The sequence below is a fragment of the Chiloscyllium plagiosum genome, chromosome 11 (assembly GCF_004010195.1).
Source record: "Chiloscyllium plagiosum isolate BGI_BamShark_2017 chromosome 11, ASM401019v2, whole genome shotgun sequence".
NCBI classification, from domain to species: domain Eukaryota; kingdom Metazoa; phylum Chordata; class Chondrichthyes; order Orectolobiformes; family Hemiscylliidae; genus Chiloscyllium; species Chiloscyllium plagiosum.
This window is the reverse complement of record NC_057720.1, coordinates 32,549,228-32,566,954: the sequence shown is the minus strand read 5'-3', so window position 1 is coordinate 32,566,954 and position 17,727 is coordinate 32,549,228. Positions and strand designations below refer to the sequence as shown.

Sequence of the window (17,727 nt, the reverse complement as noted above, 5' to 3'; positions counted from 1 at the left end):
GGATTGTGGGAGGAAACAGGAGCACCCCGAGGAAATGAACGCAGACACAGAGAGAATATAGAAACTCCACACAGACTCCAAGGTTGGTATCGAACCTGGGTTCCTGGCACTGTGAGGCAGCAGTACTGGCCACTGAGCTGCCCCTAATTTCCATTAATTATTAATGGAAGCAACATATTATTTTGGAGCTTTCTTGAGAAGACTTCCTGAAGACTGCAATGTGAAATAATGGAATTGAGATGACCACTGTTGCAAGATCCAAAGTGCACCTGAGTAGTTCCCAGAAGGCAGCAATAAACTTTTTCAGTCCCAGAGGGGCTAAGATCTTTTCTCAATTCTAGAGGGGACTTAAAACTTTCCCAATCCCAAACAAGATCAATATCCTTTCTCAATCCTACAGGATCAATAACATTTGCAATTGCAGAAGGGTTAACAACTTCTCTAGAGAAGGCACCCACCGGAACTGAAGGATTTTTTTAACAAGCTCTTATTCTCAGTCCAGGAACTTGACAAGATCTCGGAGAAACAGACGAGGCCAATATAGACAGGTGTTGCTGAAGACCCTCATAGGAACCAGTGTTCTGAGCATTGAGATGACCCCCATTCCTCATAATGTCAACTGGACTTTGTGTCTTTGGGGATAGGCAACAAGGATTTCCACCTACACTGCACTCCACGTGATGGTGGAATTGGAATCTTAGAAATTTCAGTCATACAACTTTACTTATGTCAATGTAGCTTCTGCGTTGCCTCTTTAGTATATCTCTTCTGAAGACATTATTTACACTCAGAAACAAAGAGGCAGAAAGATGTTAAAATTAACAATATTTCTTTGAAATAGTTTGACACTTTTAATAGAAGTTATACTGGTGAGAATGCTACTTTGAAGGGAAAACCTAGAAATGTGATTCTTGACTTTAAAATGATTCCTGATAATAAAGCTTCTTATTCAAACAAGGGTTTCAGTGACAAGACCCTCCTTCTTTAAAATAGACTGATGGTGAGGCTTGCTCTTTAAAATTGAAAGAATGATGTAAGAGGCAGGATTATATGACCATCCACTTACTGCAGCTGGCTACTCCAGAGATCAGGTCAAAGGGCAGCACTGATTACCCTTGCAAGGAATTCCTTTGCAATGTGGTTACTGGAAGGCAAATCAGCCTGACTTAGACTTTAACCCTTTCAAAACCACTCGGGACTAAAACAAAACAAGCCCAACATTAAGAGAAATAATAATTTTGAGTTTGCGTAATGAGTCAACCAGCTGGCTATTTCTAGTCGGCTAGTTTCCAAGTGACATGTTTTTTCGGCTATTTCAAAGTGGGGACAATACCCCAGAGTCAGTTCTGACCAGTGAATAGCCTGGCAACTGTAACTGTCATTCCTGAACCACCCATCAATGGCACGCACATAGTTTAACTTTAATTTGTAAAACATACGTCCCTCCTTGGATTGACAGTCATCCTAAAATTCAAGTCATTCTATAATTGGCCTGAAACAGCAGTGTGGCTTCATTCTGCAGACAAAGGGCTGTGTTTCAGTGAAACAGAATGCTGATGTTGTTCCACCTCTTACCATCTTGCTTCACAGATTAGCCACAAAGCTGTGCACTAAATCAATCTGGAAGTACTGTACCTTACTTTCCAACTTCAAACAAATATCTACTTGCACACCATGAAATGTATGCTTTTCTCATTTTTCACACCTATGCACTCTTGGGTCCCAAGAGTGGTAATTTTCACCCAATTCTAGATGGTTTTCTACTGCAGGCTTGGGATCACATTAAGAAATGGCCAGAATCTCCTTCAATTCACTGGGTGGTGAAATCTTTTGGGTTGGGTAGGGGGGGGAGGAGAAGAAATGGAAAACAGAGGGAGGATGGGGTTCCAAACACCCACTGTAACAACAGCAGGAAAACCACAGATAACCTTAAATAAATGGCTACATTTATTTGGGTGGGGGGAGTTCTGCTTAAGATGCCCCATGGAGTTTAATTTCTGTAAGTACTTATTAGTCCCTCAAGGCAGAGAAATGGCTTCCATATAATCAGCCTAGGTTGAAATCAAATTGCAGCTTCAGAGCTTTACCTAATGGTGCCCCTTAGGGCAAATTCTAACTCCTTTCATTTTCCTTTTCCCTCTTGCCTTACCTCAATAATACATTCTGGGAATCCTTCTTCATACCACCCAAAATCAGCTCCTCTTGCCAATGCATAAACTTCTTTGAGAATCCATGGCAGCCTCCAGTTAATTCTAGAGGAATATTAGGAGCCTGTAATAATGTAAAAGATATGCTTTATTCACACTTGGTTAACTTGTGACCTTTTATTATTCACACTGAAGTAGCAAGATCTAATTTCATGTGGGGAGTCCAATGAAAACGGAGGTATCACTACTCCTTTGAAAAACATATGTAGATACCTATTAATGTATAGGTAGTGGGTTATCTTAATTAGAATCATCTACAGTAGTTCCAACTTCCTGCTCCAATACTTCTCTGAGCACTTTCACTAAGCATTTAATGCAGAATGGATGATTTTACCCACAACTGCTAACTTGTGCAGGTTTATCCAAATACCCATACTATCTAGGTTTACATAATTTCAAACTTTATTGGAAAGAAATTTATACACTGTCAGTCTTGTCTACATTCAAAACCCAAGGGCCACAAAGTGAAAAGATAATAACATCAACAAACTTCATTTGGCCTCTTGATATAACACCTCAAATGAATGAGGGTCATGCTGAATATTGGAATCTTCTACAACTGAAAGATACATTGGCCCTAACTGCCAGAAACTATAAGGTAAGTTCTGCTCTCTTGCATTTGTACTACATTGTGCACTTGAACTGTGCCCAGATTTCTGCATTACTGCCTGGCAATGCTAAGGCCAAAGTTTACATAAAAGCAAGAAGTATGTTAGCATATTAAAAAAGGTTCACCTCCAGTGACTTTTTGTTTCGGGCAGTTGTCGGACATTCCGTGTCAACTGGCTGTAAGCAAGGTCTATCCATGTAAGCGTGTCCTACTTGAGCCTTGTCAAGCATCTCCCTGAATCCCTCCAAAGACGCAAATTGCCCCAGTTCATCTAGGAGCTGCACAGGATCAAGGTTCATCCACTGAATATCTGGTTTCCCTCTGTTTACAGAAGATAAATTGTTAATTTTTGCTGAATCAATACACCATTTCCACCTCCAATTGATACCCACCTCTGAAGTAGTCTGTAACAGATAGCCTGGAAACAGACTGAAGAACCAACTCTGCAAAAATTGTATTAATTAGCATGCAAGGTCAACTTTCTTTAAGTTTTCATGAAAATTAAATGGAATAGTGCATAGACAATTTGTTGCATGCTCAATCAACAAGCTAAACTACGTTCAAAGGTAGTTTTGACTGCCAAATCAATCTTGGTAGTTCTTCTAAAAGCCAGCAGATGGAGTGCTGCACTGAATTTCATATAGGATAAATCAAAAGACAAAAAAACTTCCTAAAACACAGCATTATCAAACTTCAAACAAGAAGATTATTAGAGCACGATATCTTTCTGCTGTGAAGTAGCATCACAAAACCAATGCCTAACCTTACTCATGAGGATGAATCTAAAATGCCTTAGGAGTTCAGGTGGTCTCCAATTCTGGTTCTAGCAGGAGACAAGCAGATTTCCATTATAAACCTGGTTTCACGAAGTCTCTGCTTAGTCTGGTTGTCTCCTGCTTGGCTTGTATGGGGGCAGAAGACTAGCTACATGGATTAGCAAAGGTAAGGATGGTGGGAGCTTGCCCTGTTCAAGATCCAGTCGAATCAGTGGATGCTGGCATATTGTTTCAGTGGAAATATATCAGCATTTAAAAGGTGTACAGTCTATAAAACACTGAAAACCATGATTTTAAAAATATTTTATATATTTAAACCTCCAGTTCAATTGGTTGGTGGGAGAGAAGGACTGTGGGTTATTTGGCAACCCCCTATTTCACAGGAAGACAAGTGGTGACATTTCAGGCTGGCATGAGAAATTTAGCATTCACTGGAGATGCATCCAAATTATCACTTGGACCTGACTATCCCATGCAAATGAGGGGTTTTCCAACTAGTTTTATTAAGGTCAATGTTGCTGAAAGATGCCACCAATGCGATCCTAGAACCAATATACAGTACCATGGACACTGCCTGTCACTGAGCCCTTCTCCTTTTTCTATCATTTAATCCATTTGTATTCTGTTACTAGCTCTTGTCGTCATGCTAACAACATTACTAGATTTGGAATACATGGTCAGGTGTTACGTTTGTTGTATTTTACAAATGCCATGCTGGGGCCCTCTTATGGTACAGTGGTAGAGTCCCTACCCCTGGACCAGGAAACCTCGGTTCAAGTCACACCTGTCCTAGAAGCGTGTTATATCAGCCCTGAGCAGGTTAATTAGAAAAAAAATTTACAAATGCAAATTCTGTGCCAAGTTTGCTCATAGCCTCTGCTTATATTTCTTTTTGAAGTTTTTCAGTCTAACCAAGCTGATCTTATTTGCACAGGAAATCTCAATATCAAGGCTCCTTTTTAATGGGCATGTCTTACCATCAAAACCTTTTTTTAAAAATTATTTTTCTGTCAAGGGTTTTTTTGGTGTGTGATAATGCTATTTAAACTATGGATCAGTAAGAGGGTAAATGTGTACTGGAGGAGTTACAAGGCAAGACAGCATAAGGAAGATGAATTATCATTAACCTTGGGAACCTCTTTACTTTTTGTTTTATCTGCTGTCATTTTAACTGTGGGCACTAATTCATTACCTCCCTACTGAAGATTCAGCAGCTAATCAAAGTCAATGTTACTGATGATGTTATTCCAACCACTGAATAAAAATGGCTACTGACCAAAACATTAAAAGTCGACATTGAAGAAAGAAACATTACTAACAGTATTCTTTTTAGTTATTCAATTTATACTGATGACGAGACTCCCTCTTTATGGAAGTGACAGTATCTGTTTAAGTTACTATGCAGGAGGATTTCCTCTGTCTACTACTTGTAATGAAATGAATAACATATGGATGAAGAATGCTTATATAAATTGGCTACAATCAGTAAACAGAAGAAATCCCACCCCTGCCCCCCACCTTGTCAGTACATTCATTTGATCGTTTCACTTAATTCACTTTCCTAATGTGAGTCTCAGTGGAGAAGGTAACTCAACAGGTAATTTCTGTAAATGAAACTGTTTATCCTCAGAGGAAACAATCCACAATCACTTTCCATAGATAGGAGACACACTGCTGTCACTGATGCTTTCCAGAATCGGAAACTCATGCACTACACCTGCCCCAGCCTTTATAGAAAATGGGCAAATAAATCAGGAAACCATACAAATACAAATATTCATGAAATTTAGAATACTATTTTCCCATATCTATTGTAAATCTTATTTCTAATATCCTCTTAGATTATGTCAAAACACATAGAAATGGTCTATAGGTAAGTACTTCCTCTTAACAATGCTTACCCATGGTGATACCTTCTCCTTTAAGCTTATATCATTGCCAGATGCAGAGTAAAAGACCATGTATTATCCTATTATGGAGGAACAAAGTGAGGGAAAGCCTGATCAGGCTGCGGTGCCCACTCGTATTTCTTAACTTTGTGCAGTGAGACATGACAATTACTGGAGAACTCTCAAATGTCTTGATATTACTGGCGTGCGGTTTGTCTTGGGTCATTTTAAATTCCTGCAGTGAATGAAGGGTAGGGATCATCTCCTCCTCTTTTAACATGATGATATTAGGATGGTTAATGATGTATGCTTGTTAGTTGAAGGACTGACTAAACTGTAATAAGAAGCAGCCTGAAAATGAGTGAGAGCCAGCCTTATACTTTTGAGCTTTTCTGTTTGCAGGATTTATACTTAATCAAATAGGACAAATGGTTCAGTGGAGCATTAAGCTATAAAAACACTAGAAAACGAAATAAAAACTAAGGAATAAAACACATCAAAATTAAAAAATATAACCGTAAACAAAACATCAATAATAGTAAGCAAATGTATTACTGTACTTGTGTGGAATTACCCCATTAAATTTTATTAAGTCTCTTATTAAAATAATAGAAAAAAAGTTTCATACAAACACGCGACTATTTCACGCAGAAGGTAAGAGGTGCACAATAATTAGCTTAACACTAGACAGGAATAATTGTATGAAACATTTTGTTATCTGATGTGGCAAAACATTCAAATTCTTTTCCCATCATTAGTGTTTCTTTAAAAATGTGATTAGAGTCTTCCTGTTTAAGATCTCCAACTCTGCTACAATTAGGTGGCATTTTAATGAATCAATTTTCCTTCACTGCACACTGTCCACCTGCACATATCCAGGCTATGTGTCAGGCCTGATCAAATTAATTTTTCATTAAAGGTCGTTCCTCTAAATAATCAGATTACGCCCCACAAACACAGCCTTGCGGTCTCCAACGCTGGCTGCCACTCTTGATTGTGTCTCTCCCCCTCCCCCATTGTGCTCGTTCCTCCTCCCACTCACCATGTAACAGCTCTCTTCTCAGCCACATTAAATCATTAATCTCTTCATCTGTAAAATATCCTTTTGTACGGTTTTCTCCCGCCACCACAAAGAGTGTCTTTTTTTCCTCTCTCTCTCTCTCCCCCCCTTTCTTTCTTCTCATTTCAGTGCATTTCAATACCCACTGCTGCCAGCTCATCACCATTTGGGAGCTGAGTGGAAAACCAGACTCAAGGAATCAGGATAGAAGAAGTTCCTGTATGATGCTCACACCCTCCTCCCCAGATTGCCTCACTCCATTCCGACAAGACCTAATAAAGTTCTTCAGAACTGTCAGGTCTTTCTTAGTTACTTTACTGGAAGTCGGGTAGGAGAGGGTGGGGTGAGGCAATCTATTGTCCTTTTTATTTCAAGCCTTTTGGTAATCTTTAAATAAGCTAAAACGCTTGGTAACTCAAGTAAATAATGATAAAATGTTACTTTGAAGAGCTATAGAATACCAGCCATCACAGAGTGATTTAATGTGACTATTTTAAGCATTAAGTGTGCAAACTGGAAGAGTGACATCCAAAAGTTTTCAAACTATCATCTAACAACTGAGATCAGGTAACTGTTTTAAACTTGTAACTGTCTTAAACTTGCTCCATACCATCTGCCTTTATTTAATATCTTGAATACATGCTATATATTAAAAAGGCGGAGGTGGGATTAAAAACCAAGAACTCTGAGCCCATTACAGAAACCCAGCTGATGTCAAGCAGTGAACGGAGAGTAGCAGAGGGTAACAAGAAGAAGCGGGAAAGATGAACTCCAACGCAGTAAAATCTAACATTCTATTCAGTGTTTCAAGATGGTGCCGGAGCATAGTAATACTTTGTGTATTGCATGTGAAAAACACTTTTCACTGTATTATTATATACATGTGACAATAAATCAAAATCTAATTTAGCACAGGCAGAGGGATATTTAGACAGTCAGGTGTTTTACCCATGACTGTCAATCGATGCTGAAAAATGGGAGAATTCTGTGCTTTAATTATGTCTGTGCATGGGATATCATCACCATAAGTTTAAAGCTTATGGCAAAGAACAAGATAACTGAATAAGTCATACTCAGTTTTACTGTATGGAATTTTGTGGATTTATGGACATATTGGAGATTGGATTCTGAAATAACACCCGTTTCTCCATGAGAACTGTAAGCCAGTGGTCTTCCAAAGAATCCATGACACACAGCAAATGAAATGCTACGAATTACAAACAATTTGATGGTTCAGTGTTGGCCATATCTCGTAAAGGAAATTTGTGAAAAAAAATGTTCTCCTCAAGACATTTCTTTAAAACAAAGCAAGACTTTCCCGTCATTTTAATAAGATCTCATAAGCTTTAAAGCACGATCCAAGCTAAGGCCAGAGTTCCAACTATCCAAAACAAAATTATTAAAATGTTCTCTGAATATTGGTACTCCTTTGCTATAAGTTTCCTTTTTGCTGCTTCTAAACTGGTTTATCATAAGTAAAGCCTCCCTGCAATTTTGGTGTTTTATTCCAAGTGAAGGAATCTTTTTTAAAAACTGCCAGAAAGAGTGACTCAAGTGTACAGGACATCTCAAATAGAAGACAAGGGGGGATAAAAAGTCCAACTCTGGCAGAATGACACTCCAATAATTCATGAGTGAGGCATCGCATGAAGCAAGTTCTTTCTGATTCCCACATACCAGCGACCCCTTCTACTGCAACCAAAGAGAGGCTCCTTTATCTCCTATTTCTTGCTTGAGTGAGCCTTCTCAAGCCCTTTTGTTTTTCCACTTTTGAGAATAGATTGCCATTCTTTGTTCTCCTTCTTTCTCTCTCCCTCTCTCGCTCTCTCTCTCTCTCTCTGTTTCTCCCTCGCGTTTTCAAACTGGCTGAACTGAAGCGGAAGCTGACGGCGCACACAGACTAACTTTCAGCAATGAAGGGGAGGGGGTGGGGAGGGTGGTAGCAAATTGGGGTAAGTTCTGTGGCTCTGAGGCAGTGAGGAAACAAATGGAAAAAAAAGCTAAATCCTGCAAATGTCACATGTCCACACTGATTTATAAAAAAATGGATTTGAAAGAGTAAGAGTCAGTGTCAGTTTAACACCACAGAGTAAACACAAAAAAAACTGTGAAAAATCTTTCAAGAATGGAATGCTGTCAAGTGAGCTGATTTTAATCGAAAGAGGGCCTTTTTCTTCTCGGGGCATTTTTTAAATAGGGCCCGTGGCATGAATGATGTGTACATTTTATTTGTTGGACAACTTGCAGCAATAAGGCTCCGATTAGCATGAGAATAACTTCAGTTACCGTCTGTTGACAAAGAATTCCCATAGGTCTCTCTGCTCTGCCTGACAAGTAACCACATCGCAGGGGAAGAATGCAAGCCATTGTTCAGTCTCTCACCACTCTAGTTCAGACCAAAAACTTGCGAGAAACATCCAGTGTATCATTTTAAGAGTACCAATCCCTAAAACCCCAGAAACATAATAATTAATAGTTGTACTTACGGTAGGTAAGCAGAACCTCCTTGAAGCCTGGCACCATCCCAGAAACAGTCCAGTGGAGTTAGGATAACACAGGGGAAAAGCTTCTCAATCATCTAGAGGGTGGAGAGAAAGTGAGTGAGCAAATATTGCTGTTTGTACCATCAGCAAAACAAAAAAAAACTGAAAAATTGGGAGAAAGCAATTTATTTATTCTTATTTTGACTGTTGATTTTCATTAATCTGTCATGGCAAAGTTATTTTTAGTGACTGGGGGAGGGAAAAGACATTATATTGTCGATAAATGTTGGTGGTATGTACACTGGCATCTTAGATTTATGATGATGTAACCCCTCCACTGACCTTCAAGACTTTTCCTAAATTGCAGAAACTGGAAAAACTTGGCTAATTGTCATAGTCCTAACACAGAGCGAAAACAAATCAAAACAAGGTTTGGAAAGAGGTATATCATGGAAGACTCTCGTTTGTCTATGATGATGAGTGAAAAGAGATGCATTTTAAAGGAAATGGTAATCCTTCAGTGTCTCACCCCAAATAATTATTGTTCATGTGTGATCCTGGATTATAACATATCACCAAGCTGTTCAGTCACCTGTGTGAGTGTGTGTGCGTGTGAGATTATCATTGGCTGATTTTCCCCACTTTGTGCAAAAGACAACTGTCATACCATTTTGTCTAAGACCAACTGGCTCATTATCAGCCAGGATCTGAACTGAACGTGTGACTGCCTTGGTTAGCTTCTGGCTCAATAGTGCATTTACCCATGGCCATTGTGGGAGCTTGCTTGTTAAAATAACTATTTCTGATGGATAAAGCACATGTCCTGCAGTGACGGGAATGACGTTGGCCAGTGGATCATTGAGTATGAGATCCCTGATTGGGGCTGTTAACCTGGGCCAATCAGGAAGCCTTGGCTGTCAGATCTAAATAGGAGACTCAGAGAGTCTCCTCACTCTAGGAACTGATTTTGAGCTCGCTGGTCAGAGTCCATGTACTGTGCACATGTAAATAAAGGGTGACTTGGTGATGGAATATTAGTCTCTGACCAGTTATTTCAGTCCTAAGAAGTCTGAAATAAGTTTTAAAGTGAGTTCCATAAATTGATGTCCAAGCACCACAAGGAAAGTCAGAGTCTCTGTTTTCCTGGACTCCCTACTTCTCACTCATTAGACTCTCTCAAACTCATACCCGACATCACCCCCCTCATTCTCAAAACATACCTGTGTGCAATCATTGTTATTATCAACTTGATAGCTGCTTCTTCCCACCAAAATTGAGCAGTCCACTGAGTTTGATGCCTGTTCTTACAGCCAACAATCTCTGCTTTTTAACTTTTGCGCAATACGCTGGTTTGAATAAGAAGCCCTAGATCTTTCCACATTGCAACTTGTTCTCACACTGACCTAACTCTTCATTTTTTTCTAATTGTGAAGAACTACTGCTACATGCGGTATGAAATACAAAAGAAGCGACTTAACAGCATTTTCAGAAACATGATGAAATTGGCCAAAACTCTATAGTCCGACCTACGTTTAAATGGCCACAATAATCTACCAGATTTCTACTTTTTTATGTTTAGTGACTTTACATATGAAAAGAACATAGTGCAGTACTAATTTTGCACTTCTAACAAAGGGGTTTCTGATCCTCATAAACTACGGTACTAACTGTGGTCAGTGTTTGATTGATGTTTAATAATTTGTGGTTGTATGTATATGGCTGTGGGGCAGGGGGTTGGGGAGAAGACAGAACAGAAAACAGCAGAGATAATTAATGATGGTGGGTGCCAAACATCCTCTTCCGTTGGAACATATACAGGCTATGTTGGCAGAGACCACGCTGAACTCCAAAACTATTAGCTAGCCATAAATCAGCATAGCCTGTCATCAGCCTTCTGCCTCTGCGTCTCGATCATACTAGTTGGCTTTGAAAGCCTGACAGCAACATGCAAGTTCCATTGTACACATAGCACAGTGTCATATTATGTCAGCAACTCCACATGGGAGCATTTTTGAAAAAAAGAGTCTGCAGTCCCCTCCACCCCCTTCACCATATTAAATTAACCCTTTGCCCTACAATATAATTAATAATATAGATGAAAATTTGTGTTTCATGCCAAAGATGTTGCTAGTCATAACGTGTGGGTACAAGGCATAGGGCTTTTAACAAAGTGCTCTAGGTAAATAGAGATTTATGGGCTTTGCTAATACTGTTTAGAGATTAGATGGTTTTCTCAGTTGCTTACCTAGTGAGAAGCACAACAACACAGGCAAGGTAGGCTATGCTTATCTCCAAACTGTGGTAAATTAGCTGACATTATACAACCATAGTTAGATGCCTGCTACAATTGATCTCAACACTCTTGAATGAGGGAAGCACGAACGAGCTATGGCTTCCACACTTGACTCTTATCCAGTGACTTGTGCTGCAAGTAGAGAGATGTCGGAATATTTAGATGAGCATAGGATTGAGTTCACCTGTAATGCATCCCATGATCACACAGCTTGTCAATGCTCAATATCCAAACTGACAAACATATACCTACCATTTGGACCATTGTGAGGCTGTCTTGCTGTTTATTTTTGTAATCCACATCTTTCTTTTTATGGAATCCCTACAGTGTGGAAGCAAGCCATTCAGCCCATCAAGTCTACACTGACCCTTCAAAGAGCATCCCACCCACCCCCCTCCACTGTCCCTGTAACCCTGCACTTGCCAAGGCAAATCCACCCTTGCAGCACATTCCTGGATACTGCAATTTACCATGGCCGATCCACCTAACCGCACATCTTTCAACTGGAAGACAATTATTGAAAATCATCTCTACATTAGTTCTCATAGTAGCATAGCCTAAATAAAGTACCAGCAGGTTGAATTCTGAAATATTTTATCACCTTGCTACATGGAGATAATACATGATAGGCCACCACAGAACTACCAGATCATAGAGCTGCTCTCTAATTAGAGAGAGTTGACAGGTGGTGGTTTTAACCTGAGGGTCACCACGCTTCAGGCAAGTGGAGAGGTTAAGAAGGAGAGTCCTACATAGTACTCGACTGCTAAACATCAGTCTAAATTGAATTATACCAATGTTACTGCAATGTTGCCATCAAATCAGGACATAACAAAGATTCAAGGCACACTTTTAGGTTAGAGGAGAGGAAGCATAATTCTTTATCAGGATAGTAATATTGAAATTCAGTGGCAAAAGGATGGCACTGATAATCACTCATTCTAATAATCAGCAGAAAGCTCTCTGAGAATTGTGAATGAAAATAAAAAGCTTTGTGATAGTAAATTGCAATTTCTGTCATACTCACTCGCTCAATCATGCCATTCTCAATGATAGGCACTCCAGATTTGTAACAGATTTTGTTTAAATCCCAGGACCTAAAAGAAAGGTTAAAGGGCAATGACCTGGTTAAACAGTACACTGATGGAGCCAGCAATGCTAATTACTGAGAGCAAGCATATATGCATTTATTTACAATGTGGATGCCAGAACATTGTACTTTCAGGAATTTAAACTAAACATTCCATTGACGCCATTTTTAAGGATCACCCTATTCCCCCAAAATACAGGTAAGCAGGACAAGTTGGAAGTCTTCTGTCATCAGATACTAGGTATAAACAAGAAAGGATGAGTGAAATGGAAGTACATTGTTCCTATCCTATGAAATCAACTCAGCGAACAGTGAAAGCCAGAGATTAGGCCACCTTGCACCCTATTGTGCTGAGAATGATGTACAGACTTTTCAACTTCAATAGCCAGGAGAAATGAATGATATCAGGCTGACAGCCCATCAAAAAGACATAGGAAGGGGGTCTCATTTTAAGTCTCCATGCTGAATGAGTGGGAATGGAGGATTAAGCAATGAGAATTGCCAAGCTCATATGGGACATATCAGAGGAAACATATTCTCCCAAAATATCACCATGTAACTGAAAAATGGTGAGGAATGCACAGAGAGCTTATCACCACCTGCTGCAGGTTGCTCTGTACCTTCGTTCTGCCCAGAACAGATGAGAATTACATAAAATGCAAGAGCAGAATTAGGTCATTCAGCCCATTAGGTCTGTTCAACCCCATTCTGCTGCCTACTCCCTGTAACCGTTGGTACCTTTGCTAATCAAGAACCTACCTATCACTGCCTTAAATGCATTCAATTATTTGGCCTTCACAGCTCTCTGAGGCAATGAGTTCCAGAGATTAAGCACCATCTAGCTGGAGAAATTCCTCCTTATCTCATTTCTAAACAGTCATCACTTCACTTTGAGGCTGTGCCATCAGGTCCTTGTTTCTGATTGTGGAAATATTTTCTCCTTGCCCACACTATCCAGGCTGCTCAGTATTCTGTAAATATCAATAGAATCCCCCTCATCCTTCTGAACTCCATCAAGAATAGACCCAGAGTCCTCAACTGCCCTTCATATGACAAAGTTAAAAATCACACAACACCAAGTTAATGTCCAATAGGTTTATTTGGAAGCACTAAATTTTTGAGCGCTGCTCCTTTATCAGGTGGCAAAATGCTCTGAAAGCTAGTGCTTCAAAATAAACCTGTTGGACTATAACTTGGTGTTGTGTGATTCATATGACAATCCCTTCATGTCCAGGGTGATTCTTGTAAACCTCCTCCTCCTGATGCCAGCACATCCTTCCCTAGATACGGGGCCTAAAATTGCTTTCAGTACTCCGAATGTGGTCTGCCTACAACCTTTTACAGCCTCAGCAGTGCATCTCTGCTCTTATATTTTAACCTTCTCAAAGTCATGTGAACACTGCATTTGCCTTTCTAACTGCCAAATGAAACTCTTTGTTAACCTTGAAAGAATACTGAACTGGACTCCCAAGTCCCTTTCTGCTTCAGACTTCTGAAGCCTTAGCCCATTCAGAAAATAGTGCATGCCTCTATTCTTCCTATCAAAGTGCATAACCTCACACTTTCCATGTTATATTCCATCTGCCAATTCTTTGCCCACTCTCCTTCCATGTCTAAGTCCTTCTGCAGCCTCCCCGGTTGCTCAACACAACCTGTCCCTCCTCCTATCTCTACATGGGCTACATGGGCAAAGAGATATGTGGATTAAAATACGATGGCCTGAAAACCCAGGTTGCTGAGTGCACTAGAATGGAAATACTTAGTAGCATTGGCTGCACCAGTACAGAGACAGAGAGAAACAGTTCAATGACCTGACCAATGAAATGCGCTCCATATTTGCCCTGCCTTCTCTTCCTGCCTGAAACCCAACCTTCAAAGTCAACACGTGATGGGAGCAACATTCTTACTTTCCATATAGCGAGATCTGTACTTTGCTGGCTGCCAGTGCAGCAAGCAGGTGCTGAAGCAATGCTTCCTGAGTAAGGATATTCTCCCCTTCCTTCTTTGAGGTTTGAATTAACATCTGTGTAGTGAAGATCGTCTCCTCGCCCAGTTTCTCCCGTGTGTACATTAACTCTTGACTCACTCTGCTTCCCACTGCAATAAAACAGAACAAAACATTTAAGGTACCACTGTTAATAATACAATTAACAGACAATTACCATGACAATAGATATTAATTCACTTCAACATTAGGCATGACAACATTAGCTTATGATGAGTTTCCTCAAGTCATGATTCGCCCAGTTTCTCCCGTGTGTACATTAACTCTTGACTCACTCTGCTTCCCACTGCAATAAAACAGAACAAAACATTTAAGGTACCACTGTTAATAATCCAATTAACAGACAATTACCATGACAATAGATATTAATTCACTTCAACATTAGGCATGACAACAATGACCAGATTTAGCTTATGATGAGTTTCCTCAAGTCATGATTAAAAATTGCCCTTTCACCTTTGGGAATCATAATCAAATCCAGTTTAGATTGACAGAATGAAAGTCGCCTTTGTAAAAGCCTTAAATAAAATACATCTAAGGCAACTGTGACCGAGTTCCTAGTGGGTAAGAGTCCATGCAAGGAACTGGTACTAAGCAGTCTCAAAAAGATGGCTAGCTTGGGAAAACAAAATTCTGCATGTTTTAATTGGGGAGTTCTCGTCTTCTTTAGGGATCAGTCATGTTTTATAGGATGGAGTTTAAAGGCTTTTTTTCCTCCGTTAAACTCAAGACCTAGAACATTTGATGGTGACACTGGGCAGCACGGTGGCACAGTGGTTAGCACTGCTGCCTCACAGCGCCAGAGACCTGGGTTCAATTCCTGCCTTGGGAAACTGTCTGTGTTGAGTTTGCACATTCTCTCTGTGTCTGTGTGGGTTTCCTCCCACAGTCCAAAGATGTGCAGGTTAGGTGAATTGGCAATGCTAAATTGCCTACAGTGTTAGGTGTAGGGGTCTGGGTGGGTTGCTCTTCGGAGGGTCGGTGTGGACTTGTTGGGCCGAAGGGCCTGTTTCCACACTAAGTATTCTAATCTAAAAAAAATTCACTGCTGCCTCCCCCGCCATGCTAACATTTTCATCATTTTAAGAACAAAATTCACTCTTCTCGTCCTTCTTTATGTGAGTTTTGCTTCAGGTTATATAGCTAACATTTTGGTTGGGTGTAGGGTGAACTTTCAAACCTACGGCTTGTCTCACCCTTTGTCAACAGCCTAGCCCAAAGCTACAGAAAGTGAACAGTTGGAATGACTTCAGTTCCGTAGGAGTCATATCGAACTTAAAATATTGAACTTGAAGCTCCACAGAAGCAGTCAGACCCGATGAGTTTCTGCAGCACTTTCTGTTTTTATTTCAGATCTCCAGCATCTGCAGTACTTCGCTTTTGCAACAAAGAGAAAGGTAATGTCCTACATTACAGGAGCTAAATATTTGAAACATTCTTAAATTTTTAGACATTTGTACCCTGTTTTGTCTATATTAAACGCTTAAAAAAACTGAAAAATGAAAGTGTGCAAAATAATAGCAAAGGCGTTGTCTCATATAGAATGCCACATGGACTTGAATGCAGCACTGCATTTGAATAATATATTGTACTTCATCCCTCCAAAAGTATTCCAAAATTGGAATTATTAAATTAATAATTTAAAAAATTTATACTGCACTTTAGTTCTAGCCTAACTGGTCCCCTCATCCTCCAGATCAATTGGAGTAAAGTAATATGAGACAGGAAAAATTACAAAAAGCTATTTCAAATAAGTAAGCCCAAAGAAATAAAATGCCTTTTCCCCTGTAATGTCCATGAATTTGAAACGTAAATCAATCATTTTCCACAGTGCTTGATCCTTGATCAAATTCTTTTTCAGCCCTGAGGTAATACTGTTGACTGTTCACACTTTGTACTGAATCCTTGAACTCAAGATGGTAAATGAAGTATCAGAGAAAACAAAGCTTTTCAAAGAGAAACAGTCCAAGACTTGATTATAGGAATGGGCTGTCTTTCCACTCATAAAAATCTGCGTTGAGATACTACAGCCCCTCTTGGCCTGGAGTGTGTAAAACATTTCCTGGCTTGCATGGTGCATGCCTTCCACTTTCATTCTCTGATAACCACCCCGACTCCCACTTGCTTGCAGAATGGCTCCATTTCCTACATGCTTTTGTCTGCTATACAGTCCAAATTGAAGGGCTGGCAGATGTCCAGTGTGATGTAAACCAGCATCATCGAGCAAGACTATGAAGAGGGAGTATTATAAAGCATTACTTTTAATATCCTGATGGTTTCTGAGCTTCTTCCCCTTGCTGTGGCTAGCCAAACACATCTGTCTGCTTGGAGCTGTTGATTGGCAGTTTAATACTAGGACACCTGGGGAGGTGGCATGAACTGCTCGATGAATATCTACATCGCAGCCTAAACAAAACCATCCATTTATACAGCAACATCCTGTTCTGGAGAAACAGAAATGCAATTTTATTCAGTTACTTTATTTCTTTGAAAGTATACAAATTAGATGGATAGGACAGAACGTCTTGTGGACCAGTGGGTAGCATCCTTGATTTAAACCAGAAGGCTGGGTTCAAGTCCCACTCTTAGAATTGATGGCCGATGTGTTCACAATGCAGCCAAACAAGTTTCGGATCAACTTGTGAATATTCCCAAAACATGGTAACAGAAGAAGAGATTCCTGGTCAGTCTTATGGTGGAAAGGAATTGGAGCCTCTCTCACAATTATCCACTGCTCCAGGATACAACATGCATGTAAAAGTATATGTTGCCATAGCAATTCAGACTTCTGGCCTGCTAGTTTGCTCAATTGACTGGACAGCCGACGTGGATCAAATTGGTGGCAACCTCTAGAAGGGATTCGATCCCTGTTTTGGCTGCAGTGGACCTGCCCTACTTGTGGTCAAGGTTGTGGCACTGTAATCAGGCCTGCTTTCAGGTAAAGGAACTCAAACAAAAACTCAAAAGGTACTTCACAAAGATCTTTATAAATATTAGGCGAAAGTGAGTACTGCAGATGCTGAAGATTAGAGTGGTGCTGGAAAAGCACAGCAGGTCAGACAGGATCCGAGGAACAGGAAAATTGATGTTTTGGACAAAAGCCCTTCATCAGGAATGATTCCCCATCAGGAATGATTCCCCATCAGTGCCAGGGGCAGCTGTGACCAGGACTGGGACTATAAGCAGTAAACTGAGATTCCAAGTCCTGGACCAGGTAAGGGTGGGGAGGGCGGTCTGCCCAGTCTCCCTCCTGTGAGGAAAATTTCCTGACAGCAGGAAGATTATGGAATATATCCTCTGCCCTCCCCTCGCCA

At 40.2% G+C, this 17,727-nt stretch overlaps 1 protein-coding gene across 1 annotated transcript in view; it reads right to left on the bottom strand.

The window, feature by feature from the left end:
• Positions 1–17,727, bottom strand: part of ptch2 (patched 2) — a 107,419-nt gene that overhangs the window by 54,563 nt on the left and 35,129 nt on the right. Inside the window, exons 3-7 of the mRNA XM_043699052.1 lie at positions 14,316–14,505; positions 12,346–12,415; positions 9,029–9,120; positions 2,943–3,138; positions 2,150–2,271 (exon numbers count right to left, since the gene is read on the bottom strand). Of these exons, the coding sequence (XP_043554987.1) occupies positions 2,150–2,271; positions 2,943–3,138; positions 9,029–9,120; positions 12,346–12,415; positions 14,316–14,505 (670 nt within the window). The remainder of the gene's footprint in view (positions 1–2,149; positions 2,272–2,942; positions 3,139–9,028; positions 9,121–12,345; positions 12,416–14,315; positions 14,506–17,727) is intronic.